General features: G+C 45.7%; 1 protein-coding gene across 7 annotated transcripts in view; it reads left to right on the top strand.

Moving 5' to 3' along the window:
- The window catches only part of RUBCN (rubicon autophagy regulator), an 84,924-nt gene that overhangs the window by 47,232 nt on the left and 20,118 nt on the right, over nt 1-17,574 (top strand). For 3 of the 7 annotated variants that reach the window (XM_027774209.1, XM_006154543.3, XM_006154542.3), the window contains exons 4-12: nt 1,329-1,488; nt 2,089-2,195; nt 3,682-3,838; nt 4,628-5,161; nt 6,724-6,768; nt 9,003-9,095; nt 10,375-10,490; nt 11,436-11,646; nt 12,142-12,243. In XM_027774209.1, the coding sequence (XP_027630010.1) occupies nt 1,329-1,488; nt 2,089-2,195; nt 3,682-3,838; nt 4,628-5,161; nt 6,724-6,768; nt 9,003-9,095; nt 10,375-10,490; nt 11,436-11,646; nt 12,142-12,243 (1,525 nt within the window). The remainder of the gene's footprint in view (nt 1-1,328; nt 1,489-2,088; nt 2,196-3,681; nt 3,839-4,627; nt 5,162-6,723; nt 6,769-9,002; nt 9,096-10,374; nt 10,491-11,435; nt 11,647-12,141; nt 12,244-17,574) is intronic. The other 4 variants (XM_006154544.3, XM_027774208.1, XM_006154546.3 and 1 more) reach the window with 2 other exon arrangements.

The following is a 17,574-nucleotide window of genomic DNA, read 5'->3' as shown; positions in this document are numbered from 1 at the left end:
TTAAGAGGGAAAAAAAAAAAAAAAAACCCCTCCCAAAAAAAAAAAAAAAAAGTAAACCCTGCAAACCCATCGGTCCAGGTCACTTTCCCTCCTCTGGGGAAGGAGTGAGGAAGTTTTATTGTCTTCAGAAGATCTGCATGTATGGAACCAGAGGGAAGCTCTTCAAAATCTAGGGCCAATGGCAAGAGGTTTCCTTAAGTAGTAGAGGAAGCAGGAGTGATATGCTAATAACTGTTCAAGAAGAAGAGGACGCGCCAATTAGAAAGAAGCATGAGGTCACTGGTGGCCAATGTGACACGTTTCTGTTGGCGCTGGCCCCCATTGTAGCACTCCACTCTCCTGTTCTCTCAGCTCCACAGAGTACCCCTGATTTCCAGTCAGGGTTTTTTTAAAGAGAGCTCAAGAAAGTTAGGTGAGTTGGCCAAAGTTACACAGTTAGTTCCAGAACAATCACTGTCAACTTAATGTATATATTTAATTCTTCATTATAGGAAATGTTAAATATATCGAAGAGAATAGCAAAATAAACTCCACAGTATCCATCACCCATCTGCAACATTTGCGGATACTTGGCCAGTCTTATTTCACTGTGATTCACTGCCGAGATGATGGCAGGAAAAGTAACTTGTTTCTAAATGATAAATCACAGGGTGTCACATTGGCCTTTTTTTGTGAGAAAAGGCCAGAGTCCGTTGATATCCTTTGTCCTCACTTTCTTTTTCCCACTAGGCCGCCCTCTAACTTCCTTTTCTGAAATATGTTGCTGTAGTCATTTCCTGTTAGAAGATGCCTGAAATTGCCATCTATACATTTTTTTGCCCTGACTTTGCTTTTAGAAACAGCTAAACAGGAAGAGGTTCCAAATAGAGAATGCTACATCTAGAGCCAAAAAAGTGCGCAGATGGCTTCTGGTTGGTAGGAAATCGTTGGTAGCATTTTCCCTAGATTCTTTCCTCCAAGTTTTTGTTGCATTCTTTACCAGAAGCCACCTAAAATAGAGGACTCTATGCGAGAAGCCGAGGTCCTCTGAATACCCCAGAACAGATGCCTCCTTGGAATCAGTACATGAAGAGCCAGATGTAGCAGCTTTGTCCTCTCCGGGAGCTGCACACTAGTGTTAACTGCTCAGTCTCTCACCCGTGGCCCAATCCAGCCATGAAGCGAGTCCTTTCCTTTGCCCTCCTCCTTCAGTGTCTTCTAGGGTGACTGGAGGAAAACACCTCTGACTGCCTACCCTTCCTGTCTCAATTTCGTTCTCCGGTCATCAGGCCTCAGTCTTGCTGTGTCTGCCAGGGTGTATGTTTGACTCCTGTCTCTTTGCCTCCCAGTTCATCAACTTGCAAGAGAACGGCCAGAGCAACGCGGACGGTGTGAGTGAGCGGGCTGTCGCAGAGTTGTGGCTGCAGCACAGCTTGCAGTGCCACTGTCTGTCAGCCCAGCTCCGGCCTCTGCTTGGAGACAGACAGTATATCAGGAAGTTCTACACAGGTGGGTAGAGGTCGCTTAGTCGGGATTGTTGCAGGTACTTCCTCACTCTCCTGCATCTCACTATTTCTCTGAAGACTCTCTAACCCCATGGCCTCATATTTTTTACCTAATGCCATAGAAATTCTACTCAGAAACATGTATCTGGTCTTCCCTTTCCCCTCCACCTAAAATACCATCAAACTTTATGCTGAGGTATTCACCTACTTCCATCTTCCAAACCAGTAAGAAAAACTGCCAGTTACTTACCCAGAGTTTCCTGTGTGCCTGTCACTGTTGGACTGTACTTCTCACCACAGCCCTTAGAGATGGATATTAGTATGCCTGTTTTCCAGTTAGAGAAACAGAGTTTAAGGAGGTTAGATGACTTGGTCAAAGTCACCCAGAGGCAGGTTCAAATCTAGGTCTTTCTGGGTTTGAAACCTCTCGTTTCGGCCTCTTATACGTTTACTTGTCCCTTGTTCCCCTTTTCCCACGGTGGTGTGATTCTCCTCAGTCCGTTTTTCCTCCTCCTTCTCTCCCTGAGCTTCTCCCAGGGCCATACAGGGAAGCTAAAGCTCGCTCTGTTGGGCTCCATCACTGTGGTAGCTTTTCTCTCCCCAGATACTGCTTTCCTGCTAAGTGACGCCCACGTCACCGCCATGCTCCAGTGCCTGGAAGCAGTGGAACAGAACAACCCTCGTCTCCTGGCTCAGATTGACGCGTCTATGGTAAAGGAGGCTAGGAATTATCCGTGTCTGTGCTGGGCCCCTGGACCTCACCTCGATGTAACCCTCTGTAGCAAACTACTTCATGTAGGCAATTCTGAGCTGAACGCTTTTATTTATTTTTATTTTTATTTATTTATTTTTTTTGGAGAGATTTTCACTGTAGGGCGCGTGCGCTCGCCAGACAGACAGAGAGAGACATAGAGACAGAAAGCGAGAAATCACCCCCCAGGGGGTATGGTCACGCCGCAATCCCTTCTCCTCCATTCTCCTCTCGGGATCTTGGGCACGCACGCACACGCGCCCGTGAACGCTTTTATTTTAATAAGTGCTTAGAGAGAAGGGGAGATACCATTAAGTACCTATTGAAGTAAAAAGTCTAAGTTTAGTCTGTTTACTAGGGGGAGAGGGTATTTTTTTTTAAACCCTTAGGATCTTTAGTCTGAGTAAGCATCCCCTTAAGGGCAGGCTTCACAAAGAGCTTGGGGAGAAAGAGAGGTGGTCCTGAATCAGGAGCAGAGTTTACAGCGTCCGATCTAGTGTGGCTTAGAGTTACATGAGTATGATTTTTCTTCAGTGCAAGGAAAATTTTGTAGCACAAAGCACATTTTGTTGCCTGTAATTGACTTACTCCATCACTAATACTCTAGTTAGTATTTTAACCGGAAAAGAATTCCGAGTCTCTGCTCCTTTTAGTGGGAGAATCTTCTCTCTCTCCTAGTTGTTTTAATTTTGATTGTTGATTACCAGTCATGGAACACTTTTTTTTTTTTAATCATTTAATCCATACAACTGTGAGGTGGTCATTAATCTCATTTTATAAAATAGGAGGCCACTGAGGTACAGAGTTTAGACCAAATAGCTTATAAGTGACAGGACCTGTTTGAACCCTGTTCTGACTTCTTCCTCCACATGCAGAGTCTTTATTTATTTATTTTTTTAGTTAGTTAGAGGTTTTTGCATTAGGGTGCATGCTCTCGCCATGGGGGAGAGAGAGAGAGACAGACAGTGAGAGGAAAAGTGAGAAATCATCCCTCAGGTGGGATGGCTACGCCACAATCCCTTCTCTATTCTCCCGGGATCTTGGGCACGCATGTACACATGCCTGGTGTGATTTTCAAGCCACCAGGTCTGGGACACGAACTACAGTTGGCCATGTGGGAGTCCAGCAACTTAACTGCTACACCATCTGCTGCCCCGCCACATGCATAGTCCTAAGGACTTGGTTGTGCTGCCTCTGTGAAGAAGCACTCCTGGTTTGACCACCTTGCAGGATCCCAGTGCAGAAGCTGTGGCACATGGCAGGATTTCGGGGTGTCAGAGCTTATGTGTAGTGGAGGGTGGCCGTGCCTCTCCGCAGCCTTTGTCGCAGTGCAGGTCTGCTGCCACAGGCCAGCTTCCACCACCGTTCCTGCAGTGCTTAGTTCCCCTTGTCTGAGGCCTCTATCCTTGACTCTGACACATGTGTTTTTGTTTTGTTTTGTTTCAGTTTGCCAGAAAGCACGAGAGCCCACTGCTGGTAACAAAGAGCCAGAGCCTGACAGCTCTGCCTGGTTCCACATACACCCCACCAACCAGCTATGCTCAGCATTCCTACTTCGGATCCTTCTCGAGCCTCCACCAATCCGTACCCAATCATAGTGCAGGTGTGGGAGCCGGAAGGGGTGATCATTTTATGCATCCCCAGTGCTGGAAAATAGAGGACTTTGTGGGTGCCCGCAAACTGGGGATTGTGCCTTGGGTTGGTGCAGTTAGTCAGACTTCATCTCTCTCTCTTTTTTAAAAAATTATTTAACTTTATTTATTTATTTTAATTTGACCAGAGAAGGATAGAGAGAGAGAGAGAGGAGAGAAAGACGCCAGGTCCAGAACATGAACTGCAGTCAGTTGTGTGGGAGTCCAGTGCCCTAACCACCATGCCACCTGCCGGCCCCCACAGTTATCTCTTAATAACGGACATCTTAAAAAGTTATGCATGACTAGCTGAAGATAATTTAGCAGAATCATTAAAATAACAGAGGAAAGAGATGCTTTTAGATTCCACCGTGTTTCTAATCCCCGTTGCCAAGAAGGCATTTAAATAATAGCGAACATAGAGACCTACCACATGCTAGACTCTGCTGTAATCAGATTATATATATTATCTCATTTGATCCTTAATACAGAGGTAGGTATTACTCATTTTATGGATGAAGAATGTGTGCTAATAAGCAATAAAGCCATTGCCTCAGGCCCACAAATAAAGCCACTGTCTCAATCTCCTGACTTAACTGCTTCTCTAAATAACTTTTTACTTCATTTGACTCACCTTTTTCTGACGTGACACCAGGTGTACTGAACTTAGGGAGTTTGGTCTTTACTTGTAGAGAAGTCCTTCGTATATACCAGAGGATTCCAGCTCATCTGTCTCTCTCTTTTCTCTTTTTACATCCTAGAGAGAAGATCTACTTCCTTTTCACTCTCTGGCCCTCCTCGGAAACCTCAAGAAAGCAGAGGGCACGTCTCACCAGGAGAGGATCAAACCGTCCAAGCTCCCCTACTTTCAGTCTCTGCACTAGCCAGGGATCCCTCCTCGACCCCAAATGAGATGAGCTCCAGTACTCTGACCAGCCCCATAGAGGCTTCCTGGGTCAGCAGCCAGAACGATTCCCCAAGTGATGCCAGTGAGGGGCCCGAGTACCTGGCCATTGGCAACCTGGACCCCCACGGCCGGACCGCCAGCTGTCAGAGTCACAGCAGCAATGCCGAGAGTAGCAGCTCCAATTTGTTCTCCTCCAGCAGCTCCCAGAAGCCAGATTCTGCTGCTTCTTCCTTAGGGGACCAGGAGGGAGGAGGGCAGAGCCAGCTGTCCAGTGTCCTCCGCAGGTCCAGCTTCTCAGAGGGGCAGACACTTGCTGTCACCAGTGGGACAAAGAAGAGCCATATCCGCTCCCACTCAGATACCAGTATTGCCTCCAAGGGAGCCCCAGGTAATGATGGGCACCAGTCACTCGTGAGCAAGCTGACTCTCTGAATTTAGGTAGAATGGAGGGTTTGCTCTTGAGGCTTTTCAAATGACAGAAAGAGAAGTTACATTTCTGATGACAGAACATCCTGCTTTTTAATGAAAGAAGTTTATTTATTTTTTTAAAGAATTATTTTATTTAGCTTTATCTATTTATTTACTCGTTTTAATTTGACCAGAGAGGGACAGAGTGAGAGAGTGAGAGAGAGAGTGAGAGAGAGAGAAAGTGAGAAAGCAACCCGCCAGATCTAGGACTCGAACCACAGTCAGCCATGTGGGAGTCCAGCACCCTCAACCACCACGCTACCTGCCAGCCCCAGAAGTTTATAATATAATACTGATCACCAAGAAATCTCTGAGTATATTTATGCTCTTTCCTTTATATGTTGTTAAATATTAAATGCTTTCCTAGATCCTTTCACTAGTTCCTTAATATCAGAAGATAGTGTGAATCATCGTCCTTCAAGTTCTAAATGTGCCTCTCAGACAGAGGGAGAGTATTAATGAGCTTTTAAAATAATCCCATTAAATTCCTCTCCTTCCTATGATTCCTCCGGCTCCCTTAACCACTTGACAGGCTGTAATACCAATATGAGAGAGGCAGAGTGATACTAGGGTTTCCTGGTTAGAAGTAGGGGTGTTTGAGTATGGGATGACGTGACCTATAGTCAGTGACGGGGCTGACTGCTGCATCACCTGATTCGGGCTCAGAGGCCCTGGCCACTGAGGCCTCCTTCCCAGGAACACCAGCTGATGGCAGGGAGCAGCCTAGCTGGGAAGGTGGATCTCGTTGCTTTGGCCATCTCCCTGCCACCATCTTTCCTGGATTATTAGTATCTGGCAGGCTTTGGTTGGGTTTTATTTGTAGTAAAATATTTATCACAGCAAACATAGCCTGGATTTCTGCTTAAAGCCATTGCGGATCAGGAAAGTCCCAGGAATAAAATATAAAAATAAAATGTAAAAAAAAAAAAATTTAAGACTTAAAAAAGAGAGTACAAGAAATATTTCTTTTAGCAACTGGAGCTGCCATTCCTTTTCCTTTCTTTTTACAATTTCTAGAAAGGTGGGGAGCTAATGCCCTCATCTGAAACCTTCTGAATGATTAATTGTCTGTTTTCCCTCAAGAGCATGATTTGACTTTAGGAGGAAAATCTCCAAATCAAAGCCTGTCTTTCCACGAGCTTGCTTAGCTGTGAAGGTGCTTGAGTTCGAGCCACTTCACATCCCCTGCTGCAGGCCTGCTTATCTACTGTTCTCCAGGCCACTGGCTTTTGAGCATGTAACACTTCCCTGCCCCCGTTCTTGAATCCTTGTGGATTCCAGAAACCACGGTAACCTGCACTGGAAAAGGGAGCCAAACCCTCTGTAGAGGGAGAGGTCGTGTGTAGCTTCCCTCCTTCAGCACTGGGGTCCCTCCTTGGGAGTTTCGTTCCTGCCTCTGCTAGGTAAAGGACTCTTTTTTTCTCTCCCTGTTCTTGTTTGCTCTGTCTGGACTCTCCTCTGCACCTATCTGTCTACCTGCAGGAGCCCCCAGGAGTATCACCATTATAGTTGAAGATCCCATTGCAGGTTTGGGAGCCAGTTCTCCACCTCCTTCCTCTGCTCCTCTGTGACCACCTTGCTTAGCTCAGAACCTCCTTTTCCAGTCTGGTGTCAAATCAAGTCTCACTAATCTGGTCCCGTTGTGATGCTTGGACCCATCTGTAAAATGGTACCAGTATTTGGTGTGATATGTTTTATACCTACACCTTCCAAATGCCTCATTCAGTCTCCCAACAGTTTCTGGGACAGAGTCAAGACTAATTGACTCCGTTTTGCCCAAAGGTGAAACTGAGGCTTGCTTTTTGTCTAAGGCATCAGGATGAATCAGTGGCAGAATTTTTCTTGTAACTCAGTACTTATTATATTATGGATTCCTCTATTTCCCTTGAATTAACACCAGAATGTCTTTTATCCTCTTTCTGTGGTCGTGGGTATATTTGCATGTTTTTTTTTTCCCTCTTCTAGAATGCCATCCTTTTTCTCCACCCCTCTTCATTTTGCTCTAAGTCCCTGTGCCCCATTTCAGCCATTGCACGAGATTTTTCTAGTGACTTAAGTCTGTTTTCTTGGTTTTTGTAGCGGTATTCAGACAGATTTGTGTTCCGTTCTGAGAACCACGATCATGGAGGTATTAACGCTAGTAGAATGTGTCTGCAAGACAGAGTGGTGAGGGAGGACTAAAACCAAGGCCTCCTGGGAGCGGGTGGTAGGTATGTTAGCTAGGAAAAGAGAAGGCTAAGGAGGAATAAAGTCTGCAGGACTGTCATTGAGAAGATGAGCAATTGTAAGAAGGCAGATTTCAGGTGAATGGGCAGCATTACGGGTAGTGAACCCAGTGAGCAAAGGCTGAATGACCTCCTGTTGTACAGGTGGTGACTGCCAGGTCATCCTCAGTTTACCAGCAAGGAGACAAGCCCCCTGCCAGGGCTGCCAGAAGTCTCTGAGGCCCAAAGAGAACAGAAAATTATTTCTTATGCTTTTTTTTTTTTTTTTTTTTTGACAGCAGCAGCTGACAGATTGACACTTTCTGGCAGGAAAATGGGTAGGATGCAGCTCAGTCATTCATTGTCCCAGAGCATCCTGCCTGTTTCTCGGGAGCTTACCTGTTCTTCCTTCTGTAGCACAGAGATACTGTGTTTCTGTTTGAAGAATATTCGTTTTTCTTTCCTTTTTATTTTTTAAAGAATTTTTTTATTTAACTTTATTTATTTATTTGAATTTGACCAGAGAAAGACAGAGTGAGAGAGAGAGAGAAAGTGAGAAAGCAAGCTGCCAGATCTGGGATCTGAACTGCAGTCAGCTATGTGGGAATCCAGTGCCTTAAACCACCACACCACCTGCCGGCCCCTCCCATTTTTTTAAATTGCCAGCAGGTATGTGTGTGCTCACCAGCAAGAGAGAACGCCCTCCCTCCAAGTGGGTATGATCATGCCATAATCCCTTCTCCTCCATTTTTCCATCCCACTGGGATTTTGAATATGCCCATTGTGTTTTTTAAGCCACAGGGGATGGTTCTCAAACTGGTAGTCTGTAGGCTCTGACTCCCTTAACCACTACCCTGGGAGGCTGGCTCAGTTTTTCATCTCCTAAGAGCCCTGCCTTTGCTATTTCTCCACTCCCAGTTCTCACTATTCTCATTCCCAAACACTTTCTGCTCTGCCAGCTTTCTCTTGAAACCTTTCCCTTCCTTCTCCAGTAAGGCCAGGCCCAGGGCCCTATGACTAAGCCTTTTGGTTACAAGGCCATTATTCTTGGCCTCTCCTGCATTGCCTCAATGCTGCTTCTGTGGAGATCATTGCATTTTGTTTTACTTCCTTAGTGAATGTAAACCTTCTGATACCTTTTAAAACCCAGTGCCAAGATACCAGAGAAATTTCAATGTGCTGGTCCTTATTTTACCATCTGAAGACTATTTTCTAAATTGGTTTGTCAAGAGGATAGAAATTGGCTGTTATTCCCATAATAATTGGTTAGAAGATAGAAGAAAACTAAATTCAGGACTCCATTTTGATTTGATTTTTGATAACCTTTGTGTCATGTTTTGGATCATGTTTTCCCTCTCCCCTTAGAATGTGCTGATCTCCTCCCCTCCTTCCCTCCATGCGTCCCTGTATTCTTGGACTGTTCCCTGCCGGTGTGCCACCTCTCGCCTGTTTGGGAGGGCTTTGGACATGGGAGCAGTTCCATGTTGACTCTCCAAAGTTGGGGCTGTTTCTGTAGTTCATTGTGTGTTTTTACTCCCTGGTGGTCACTGACACTAGAATCCTGCAACGATAAGTCGAAGCTGAGAGGCCCCTTGTCCTCCGGCCAGAGCAGCGAGGTCAGCACGCCCAGCTCTCTGTACGTGGAGCACGGTAAGTGAGCACCGGCAAGGCCAGAGCCCACTTGTGTCTTCTCTGCCCTCCGCTGGTGCCTGCTCCCCTGCTGCTTGCCTGGCTCTGCGCTCTGGGGCTCATCTCGGGCCTATGGAGGGTACATGCTGTGCGTTCTCACCCACGCTTCTGTCATTTTCAACCACTGTGCTATAAATCACACCCTCCTGCCATTTCTCTTGCTCCTCTCTCACTTAGGGGTCTCACCCTCTCTTTTTCTTTTCTTTTTCTTTTTTTTTTTTTTTTTTAAGTTTTGTGGTAGAGCGCATGCACTTGCTCGAGAAAGACACACAGAGAGAGACAAAGTGAGAAATCGTCCCCTAAGGGGAATGACCACACCACAGTCCCTCCTGTCATTCTCCTTTTAGAATTCCTGGCATGCACACACACGTGTTTTTCAGGCCATCTTGTCTTGAGACTTGAACCACGGATCCAGCACCTTAACCTCCATGTCACCTGGTGGTCCTCTCACCCTGTCTTATGTCTTGGCTGTTAGCACTATGAATGTCTGTTGCTCCAGATGAAATGATTCTCTGGGTATGTGCGAGAGATCTTGAAAAAAGGCTTTTGAGTATCTGGGCTTAGTTACCAGAAGACAAGTTCCACACGGAAATTATGCACGGGAGGAAGTCTTTTGGGTTTTTAAATGTGTGTGTTTGTGTGTGTGTATGTATGTATGTGTGTGTGTGTGGTAGGAGGAGAGTATGTTGTCTTTAAATTTAGATGGGAAAGACTGCCTCTGGGCTCTCACCATTTATTCTACCATTCTCCAACCAAGAGGCTTAGTCCTCTAGGATTCAAAGTGTGTGGGACACTCCTTTAGATGGCAGACCTCTTCTCTCCAGCTTCTAATTCGCTGTCACCTGGGAAGACTTGGGAGCATCTTTAGTGGTAAACTTTTTTTTTTTTTGAGCGGTTTTTGCTTTAGGGCACATGTGCTCGCCACACAGACAGAGACAGACAGAGAGACAGAAAGCGAGAAATCCCCCCCCCCAGGGGGGATTGCCCGGCCGCAGTCCCTTCTCCTCCATTCTCCTCTTGGGATCTTGGGCGCGCACGCACATGCGCCCGGCGTGAGTTGAAGCCACCGGGTCCAGGATGCGAACCGCGGTCGACTACGTGGGAGTCCAGCGACATAGCCATTACGCCAACTGCTGGTCCCAGTGGTAAAAATCTTAAGGCTTCTCAAAGAAGCTTGACAGTTATAGATTTTGCATTTCAAGTCCAGAGCGTTTTACACCCACATTCCCTTTTCTCACAGAGGGCAGTCAGTACTTGTGTTCGGGGGAAGGCATGTTCCGAAGACCATCAGAAGGACAGTCCCTCATCAGCTACCTCTCTGAGCAGGACTTTGGTAGCTGTGCAGACCTAGAAAAGGTGAGGAATCTATGGGACTAATGAAGAGCTTATGAGTTGGGAGATCTGTCCTGTGCCTGCGGTACACAGCAGTGACACGGGTACAGACTACAGTGACCACAGGAGCAGCCAGTAGTGCTGGTAACACAGCACTCTGCAATGCTGGATACACACGGGAAGGTCCCAGGTTCACATCCCGAGGCATCCCTGTACACTTTGGGCGCACATTCCTGTGAATCCAGGCTGCCCAGGTGTGGATTGTGGCGTGAAGACCCTATTGGGGGTGACCCCTTCTGTCTCTGTCTCTCTCATGGAGGAAATAAATAAATAGACTTTTTAAACATCTACATTCTAATAAAGATAAGCTTAGCAAGTTTTATTTCTGAGAAACACTTCAGGAAACACATGCTCCTCAGTGAGTCCAAAATACTAGTAATTTTATCTTAGAAGCTACCCTGGGCAGAGAGACATTGAATTTTAGCCATGCGGTTATTATTCCCCTGACCCTGGTACTTTAGGAAAATACTCTTTCCAGAATGGACTTCTGTTTTTTTTCTGAGACTCGGATATGTAATAAGCAATGTCCCTGTAGAGGTCTAGAGCTTGCAAACACGTTTCTCTTGAGCCATTGCGTTTCCCTTACTACTTAGTGTTCTGGTGTGTGACTTTGGAAAACAGCCCGATTGAAACCCTGGGCCTTGTTCTCTTTCATGTTTTCATGTAGAAAATGGGACAGGAGTGGGTACACATGGCCGGCTCTTGCTACGACAGCAAAGAGAATCCAGAACAGTGTTCCTGGCCTTTAGCTTTCCTTACAGTAGAGGTGTGCTGTACTTTTCCTCAGTGTGTTCGATAAAAGCAGCGTGTCTCTTGGGAGCTTCACGTTCCCACATTACGTAATCAGTGAGGCGTAAATCACTGCTAGTCCCCTGCCAAGCAGTTTCTCCGGCATTGGTGTTCCCCCAGGAGAATGCCCACTTCAGCATCTCGGAGTCCCTGATTGCTGCCATTGAGCTAATGAAGTACAACATGATGAGCCAGTGCCTGGAAGAAGGGGAAGTGGAGGAGGAAGACAGTGATCGGGAGATCCAGGAACTGAAGCAGAAGATCCGCCTTCGGCGCCAGCAGATCCGCACCAAGAACCTGCTCCCCATGTACCAGGAGACCGAGCATGGCAGTGAGTGCAGCCTCCAGACACCGTATTCCCAGTTCCTCGTGGCTTCGGGATAAGGCTCGATGCCTCATGGGCTTTCTTTTTGGTCTTCATTTGGGATGTTTTGGGATATTTTGCTCTAGCCAAGGGCTCCTCTGATGTAAGAAAGATATTCTATGTTCCTTTTTTTTTTTTTTTTTTTTCTTATCAAACTAGTAATACTCATCTTAGATGCCATCCATTTCCTACTTCAGGAATAGTTCCCTTTGAAAATAGGTTCTGATGGGAGGAAAACTAAGACCAGATTGCTTCCCAGATAGTAGTACCTTCTATTTACGTGAAACTTTCAAAGGGAATCCACCAGCAGGAAGAGCCAGTTTCCATCCCTATAGCATCACTCCCAGTCAAGGTTCTATTTCCTTCTTTCTGACAAAGTCATTCCATGTGCCTTTCTGTGACACTGAGAGGAGGAGGAGACGTTTTTCTGTCTTGTTTATGACCTTTTTTTTTTTCTTTCAGGCTTTCGGGTCACTTCTAGCAGCTCCCAGTTCAGTTCACGTGATTCAGCACAGTTCTCTGACTCTGGCTCTGCTGACGAGGTTGATGAGTTTGAAATCCAAGGTAAGGGTGACTGGCACTTTGTTACCAGGGAACCTTCCTTTCCCCGTGTCTCTCCATGTGGAATCATAGGGGGAGGAGTTTCTCTAAGTTGAAGATCTTCATTATGGTCCATTATAGAATGTTGTGGAGCAGCTAAAACAAACCCCCTTTGCTAAAAAAACAAAAACAAAAAACAAAACGAAACCCCTTTAAAATGTAAGCAGAACATTAACATACTAAAAGGAAGCATTCCAGGTAGGTTTGGATGGCTACTGATGTCACCCTGACACTTCTTTCTCAATTGCGTCTTTCTCTGGGGTTCTCACTCTTATTCTTCTAGCTCTGAGGGCTGGCTCACACCACATGAAATTAGAGTCCTAGTCTTTCGTGTTCCATAGCACAGCTGAAATGATCTCACAGTGTTCGCAAGGAGCTTTATTGTAAACCTGAGGGAAAAGGACAAGAAGAATCGTGGAGGTGGGCCAGAAAGGTCAAGGGTACAAAGTAGAGCTTTAATTGCTGTCCTGCCAGTGCTAACTTGCTTAGCGTCACATGCTCTTTTTGTTATTTTTTATTGTTGCTGAAAATCTAGCATAGAAAAGGGAAAGGGGCCAGCAGGTGGCATGGTGATGAGGGCACTGGATTCCCACATGGCCAACTATGGTTTGAGTCCTGGACCTAGTGGCTTGAAAATCACGCTGGACGTGTGTGCCTTTGTGCCCAAAATCCCCGGAGGAGAGTGGAGGAGAAGGGATTGCAACGTGGCCATCCCCCCAGGGGGTGATTTCTCACTTTCGTTCTCACTGTCTCTCTCTAGTGAGTGCATGCACCCTGTGGCAAAACAAAACAAAACAACAAACAAACAAAAACAAACAAACAAACAAACAAACAAAAAACACTAAAAGATGGGGGGTGGCTAATGAAGCAGGAAGGGTTTTAATCAATCTGCAGTGGCAATTGTGTTAAATTAGGTTAGTGTTCCATTCCTGCAAAGCATAGATTTCTGCAGGCTCCCAAAACAAACAGAGAAATAAACAAACAGAAATTTGAGAGAGGGATCAGCAAGTGGCCTGGTGGTTAAAGGTGCTGGACTCCCACATGGCCAACCATTAGTTCAAGTCTCGGACGTGGTGGCTTGCTTTCTCACTTCCTCTCTGTCTCTCTCTGATCAAACTGGAAAATAATAATGATAATAATAGTAAATAAAGTTAAATAAAATAATTCCTTAAAAAATTCAGAGATAGAAGCCCTTCCTCCATGGGTGAGACTGAGAGTACTGTAATTTCCTTATAGAAGTGATTATATCTCTAATTCTCCACCATAACATTGCAACATGTTGACAAATAGATGTTTCATTGCATGAGGCACTGACTTCCTTTTATACCAAGCTAGAACACATTCACCTGCACAGGCCTCGATGTAGCCAGGTCCGAGTTTATTTGGGCCACCCGGGGGTCCTGAGCCTAGAAGGTGTTGGGCCTCTTGGTGGTGAAACGAGGCTTGTGCTGGCGCCGCAGGACGCGGTGGGGCAGCGGGAACTTGATGTTGGAGTTGTGGAACTGCTTGACTGTGGGCTGGCGGCACTTGCTGGCCGCGATCTCCTCTACCTTTGTGATCTGGGTGGAGTGGGCGTGGGTGCGGTGCCAGGCGCCCATGTCGTGGTAGCACTGGGTGACGGCGCTCCCATGGTGAGGTTGCGGTATTCACGGTACACGTTGTGCCTGCCACTGCGGGAGTCATAGCGCAGCCAGATGCCCAAGTTCTTTTTCTTTTTTCTTTGAGAGTTTTTTGCTATAGAGCACGAGCGCTCACCAGAAAGACAGACAGAGACAGAGAGATAGAAAGTGAGAACTCATCCCCCAGGGGAGATGGCCATGCCACAGTCCCTTCTCCTCCATTCTCCTCTCAGGATTTTGGGCACACATGTACACGCACCCGGCGTGAGTTTAAGCCACCAGGTCTGGGACTCGAACCGCAGTCGACTACATGGGAGTCCAGCAACATAGCCATTACGCTAACTGCTGGTCCTGCATTCTCTCTTCTTAATGCATCTGATTTCAGTTCATGACAATAACACGTAGTTACTTAAAACTCCATTTTTTTTCTCTTTCCTTATGCTTTTCCAATAACAATTCTCCAGTACCTAACTGGGTGCCTACAGTTCAATTTGGATACTACCTACCTAGAATTAGCACCATCTCATGAGTTAAGGACTCTGTCCTGTGAGATTACTCCCATTTTAGAAGCCAGATCTAGGTGGGATCACCAGGCTACCTGCACATTCCCCATGAAACTTTCTCCAGATTTGACAATTCACTAGAATGATTCTAGAACTCAGGAGAGCATTATAATTAGGTTTGCAGTTTATTATACAAATAAGCAGCCATCCTACATACATAGGGTGAAGAATCCTGAGCCCAGGAACCTCTGTCCCCATGAAGTAAGGGTACTACCCTCCCAGTACCAACCAGGAAGCTCTCCCAAAACTTTGTCTTAAGTTTCTTAAATTGAGGTTTCATTACGTAGGCAGGGTCAGTTAACTTTTTCCTGCTGGTGGTGAGCTCGATCTTCAAACCCTCTTTCTCTGGAAATGAAGGGGTAGTGAAAATTCCAACCTTCTAGTCACGTGATTGGTTCTTCTGATGGCAGTCCCCCATTTTGAAGCTCTCTAGTGGTCTTCCAGGAGTCACCTCATTAGCATACACTCAGGTATGATTCATTGATGGGCTTCTTATGAATAGATAGCAAAAGACAACCCTTTCACTCAGAAAATTCTAAGGGTTTTAGCATCTCTATACCAGGAGTAAAGATCAAAATAAAATTAAATAAAAAAGTGTACATGTATATATATTAGGTATATATGTGTGTGTGTGTGTGTGTGTATGTATATTTTTTGTTGCGACACAGTCTGCGATTTACTTGATCTCTAAGTTAGAAGAAAATAACAGGATTCTTCCCACTCTCTCAGGATCAGTAATCCAAATTTCATGAGTAATATCTCCTAGATATGAAGCAGTCCACTTGATTATTCTGTTCCCTCAAAGCAGGGAGCCAGGGGAAGCGGTTTAATCTGGAAGGAGCCGCTGAAGGTGAGTCCTGAAGTGTATTCCTGTTGGAAACTGTTGCTACAGTTGTGGACCCAGAGGAGACAGTTAATCAGTTAATTCTCTAGTTGGTGCAAAACAGCAGCCCTTAAAGGAAAACACTTTAGGGCAGGGTTTTTTTGGAAAGGTGTTTGCTATAGGGCACGTGCGCTCGCCAGAAAGACAGAGAGAGACAGACAGAAAGTGAGATATCTCCAGGGGGAATGGCCACGCCACAATCCCTGCTCCTCCATTCTCCTCTCGAGATCTTGGGCACACATGCACACGCGCCCGGCGTGAGTTTAAGCCACCAGGTCTGGGACTTGAATTATAGTCAACTACATGGGAGTCCAGCAACATAGCCATTGCACCAACTGCTGGTCCCAAGGGCAGGGTTTCTTAAGCTCTAGGCTGAGTAATTTTTTGTTGAGGGACCATCCTGTGCATTGTTTGGCATGATCCCTGGCCTGAACCCACAAGATACCAATAGTACTGCCCTCCCTAGCTGAGGCAATCAAAACTGTCTCCAGAAAGTGCCCAAATCACCTTGGTGACCTCCACTGCCTTAGGAGGTCCTTGAGGCTAGGCTGGTGTGAGGAAGGAGCAGGAACTATCTTCCAGGCTGTACTGATCACCCACCTGTGGATGTGCATTCCTCAGAGCCGTTCATCTTTTAGAGCAGCAGTCAAGTCCTGATCCCAGCCCAGAGTATGTGGTATAGAACTATCATTCTCATCAGCTTACGTCCTGTCAGATTACTGCAGGGCCCTTTTATAATCACTGTTACACAGGTGGTGGTGACGGCTCTAACCTGACTCACGTCACAGGGCGGGCTCTCAGTGTCAGTGGCCTGTATATTCTCAGGTAGTTTATGTTGGAAGCATGGGTGTGCTTATACATACATGTGCAGGAATGTTTGCACTAGCTTTTGCATGTACTTAATCATGTGATACTTGTCAAGTTTATGAAGACTACAGGGTTGGGGGACCAGCGGTTAGTGTAATGGCTATGTTGCTGGACTCCCATGTAGCCGACCGTGGTTCGAGTCCAGGACCTGGTGGCTTAAACTCGTGCCAGGTGCATGTGTGTGCGTGCCCAAGATCCCGAGAGGAGAATGGAGGAGAAGGGATTGCAGCATGACTATCCCCACTGGGGGGTGATTTCTCACTTTCTGTCTCTCTGTCTCTCTCTGTCTGTCTGGCGAGCACACGCGCCCTATAGCAAAAACCTTTCCAAAAAAAAAAAAAAAATAGACTACAGGGTCTGGAGGTCTAGTTGGAAAAATAAATGGACTTCAGTGAGAACATCAAGCCAAGGATAGTTCAGATAGTCTTTCTCATATGGCCCCAGTAGTCCTCTTCATCAACCTTGTTCTTGTTGACCCTTCCCTGTGGGGGTAGTTTCAGAGTAAGTGATCATTGTGCCTGGTGGAAGTAGTGGACTGTGAATGGAATCACCACATGAAGAATTTTAGGTTTAAACCTATAGGGAAGCTACTGCCACACACTCAGACAACAAAAATAGAATAGAACTGTGTGAGCTTAGTGTCTCTTTGGAGTTTTGAATTTGCAAAACTAACTTTCAGAAGGTTATCTCCTCTAAATACTTTGTATGCAATTAGGATTTTTTTTTGCTATAAATGTTTAATCTTAGCAATCACTTTGTGATCCAAATGAGTAGACTTTCTGTAGCCAGGGTTGGAAGGAAAATAGCAATTTTCTACTCAAAAAGGTATTAAAAAATGTAAACAACAACAAAAATATCAGAACTTTTTATTTATTAAATAGTTAATTGTGACTGTTAATATTGTCAGCCACTAGAATTTGAAATAATTATATAAGATCAGATCAAGATTTAGATAAATAAATGTGAACAGGTCCAGGGCCAGCAGGCAGTGTGGTGGTTGAGGCACTGGACACTTCCACATGACTGACCACAGTTTGACTCCCGGACTTGGTGGCTTGCTTTCTCACTTTCTGTCTCTCTCTGGTTAAATAAAAAAATTAATGAATAAATAAAATTAAAATAAATAATCCTTTAAAAAAAGTAATTAGGTCCCTTTCTCTACTCATGAACTATTGTGTTCTTTTTTTTTTTGGGAGAGATTTTCACTATAGGGGGCGTGTGCTCGCAAGACAGACAGAGAGAGACATAGAGACAGAAAGTGAGAAATTACCCCCCAGGGGGGATGGCCACGCCGCAATCCCTTCTCCTCCATTCTCCTCTCGGGATCTTGGGCATGCACGCACATGCGCCTGGCGTGAGTTTT

The sequence above is a fragment of the Tupaia chinensis genome, unplaced genomic scaffold (assembly GCF_000334495.1).
Source record: "Tupaia chinensis unplaced genomic scaffold, TupChi_1.0 Scaffold000415_1, whole genome shotgun sequence".
In the NCBI taxonomy this organism is placed as follows: Eukaryota; Metazoa; Chordata; class Mammalia; order Scandentia; family Tupaiidae; genus Tupaia; species Tupaia belangeri.
The sequence above is the reverse complement of the archived record's forward strand: the minus strand, read 5'-3'. Positions and strand labels throughout refer to the sequence as shown.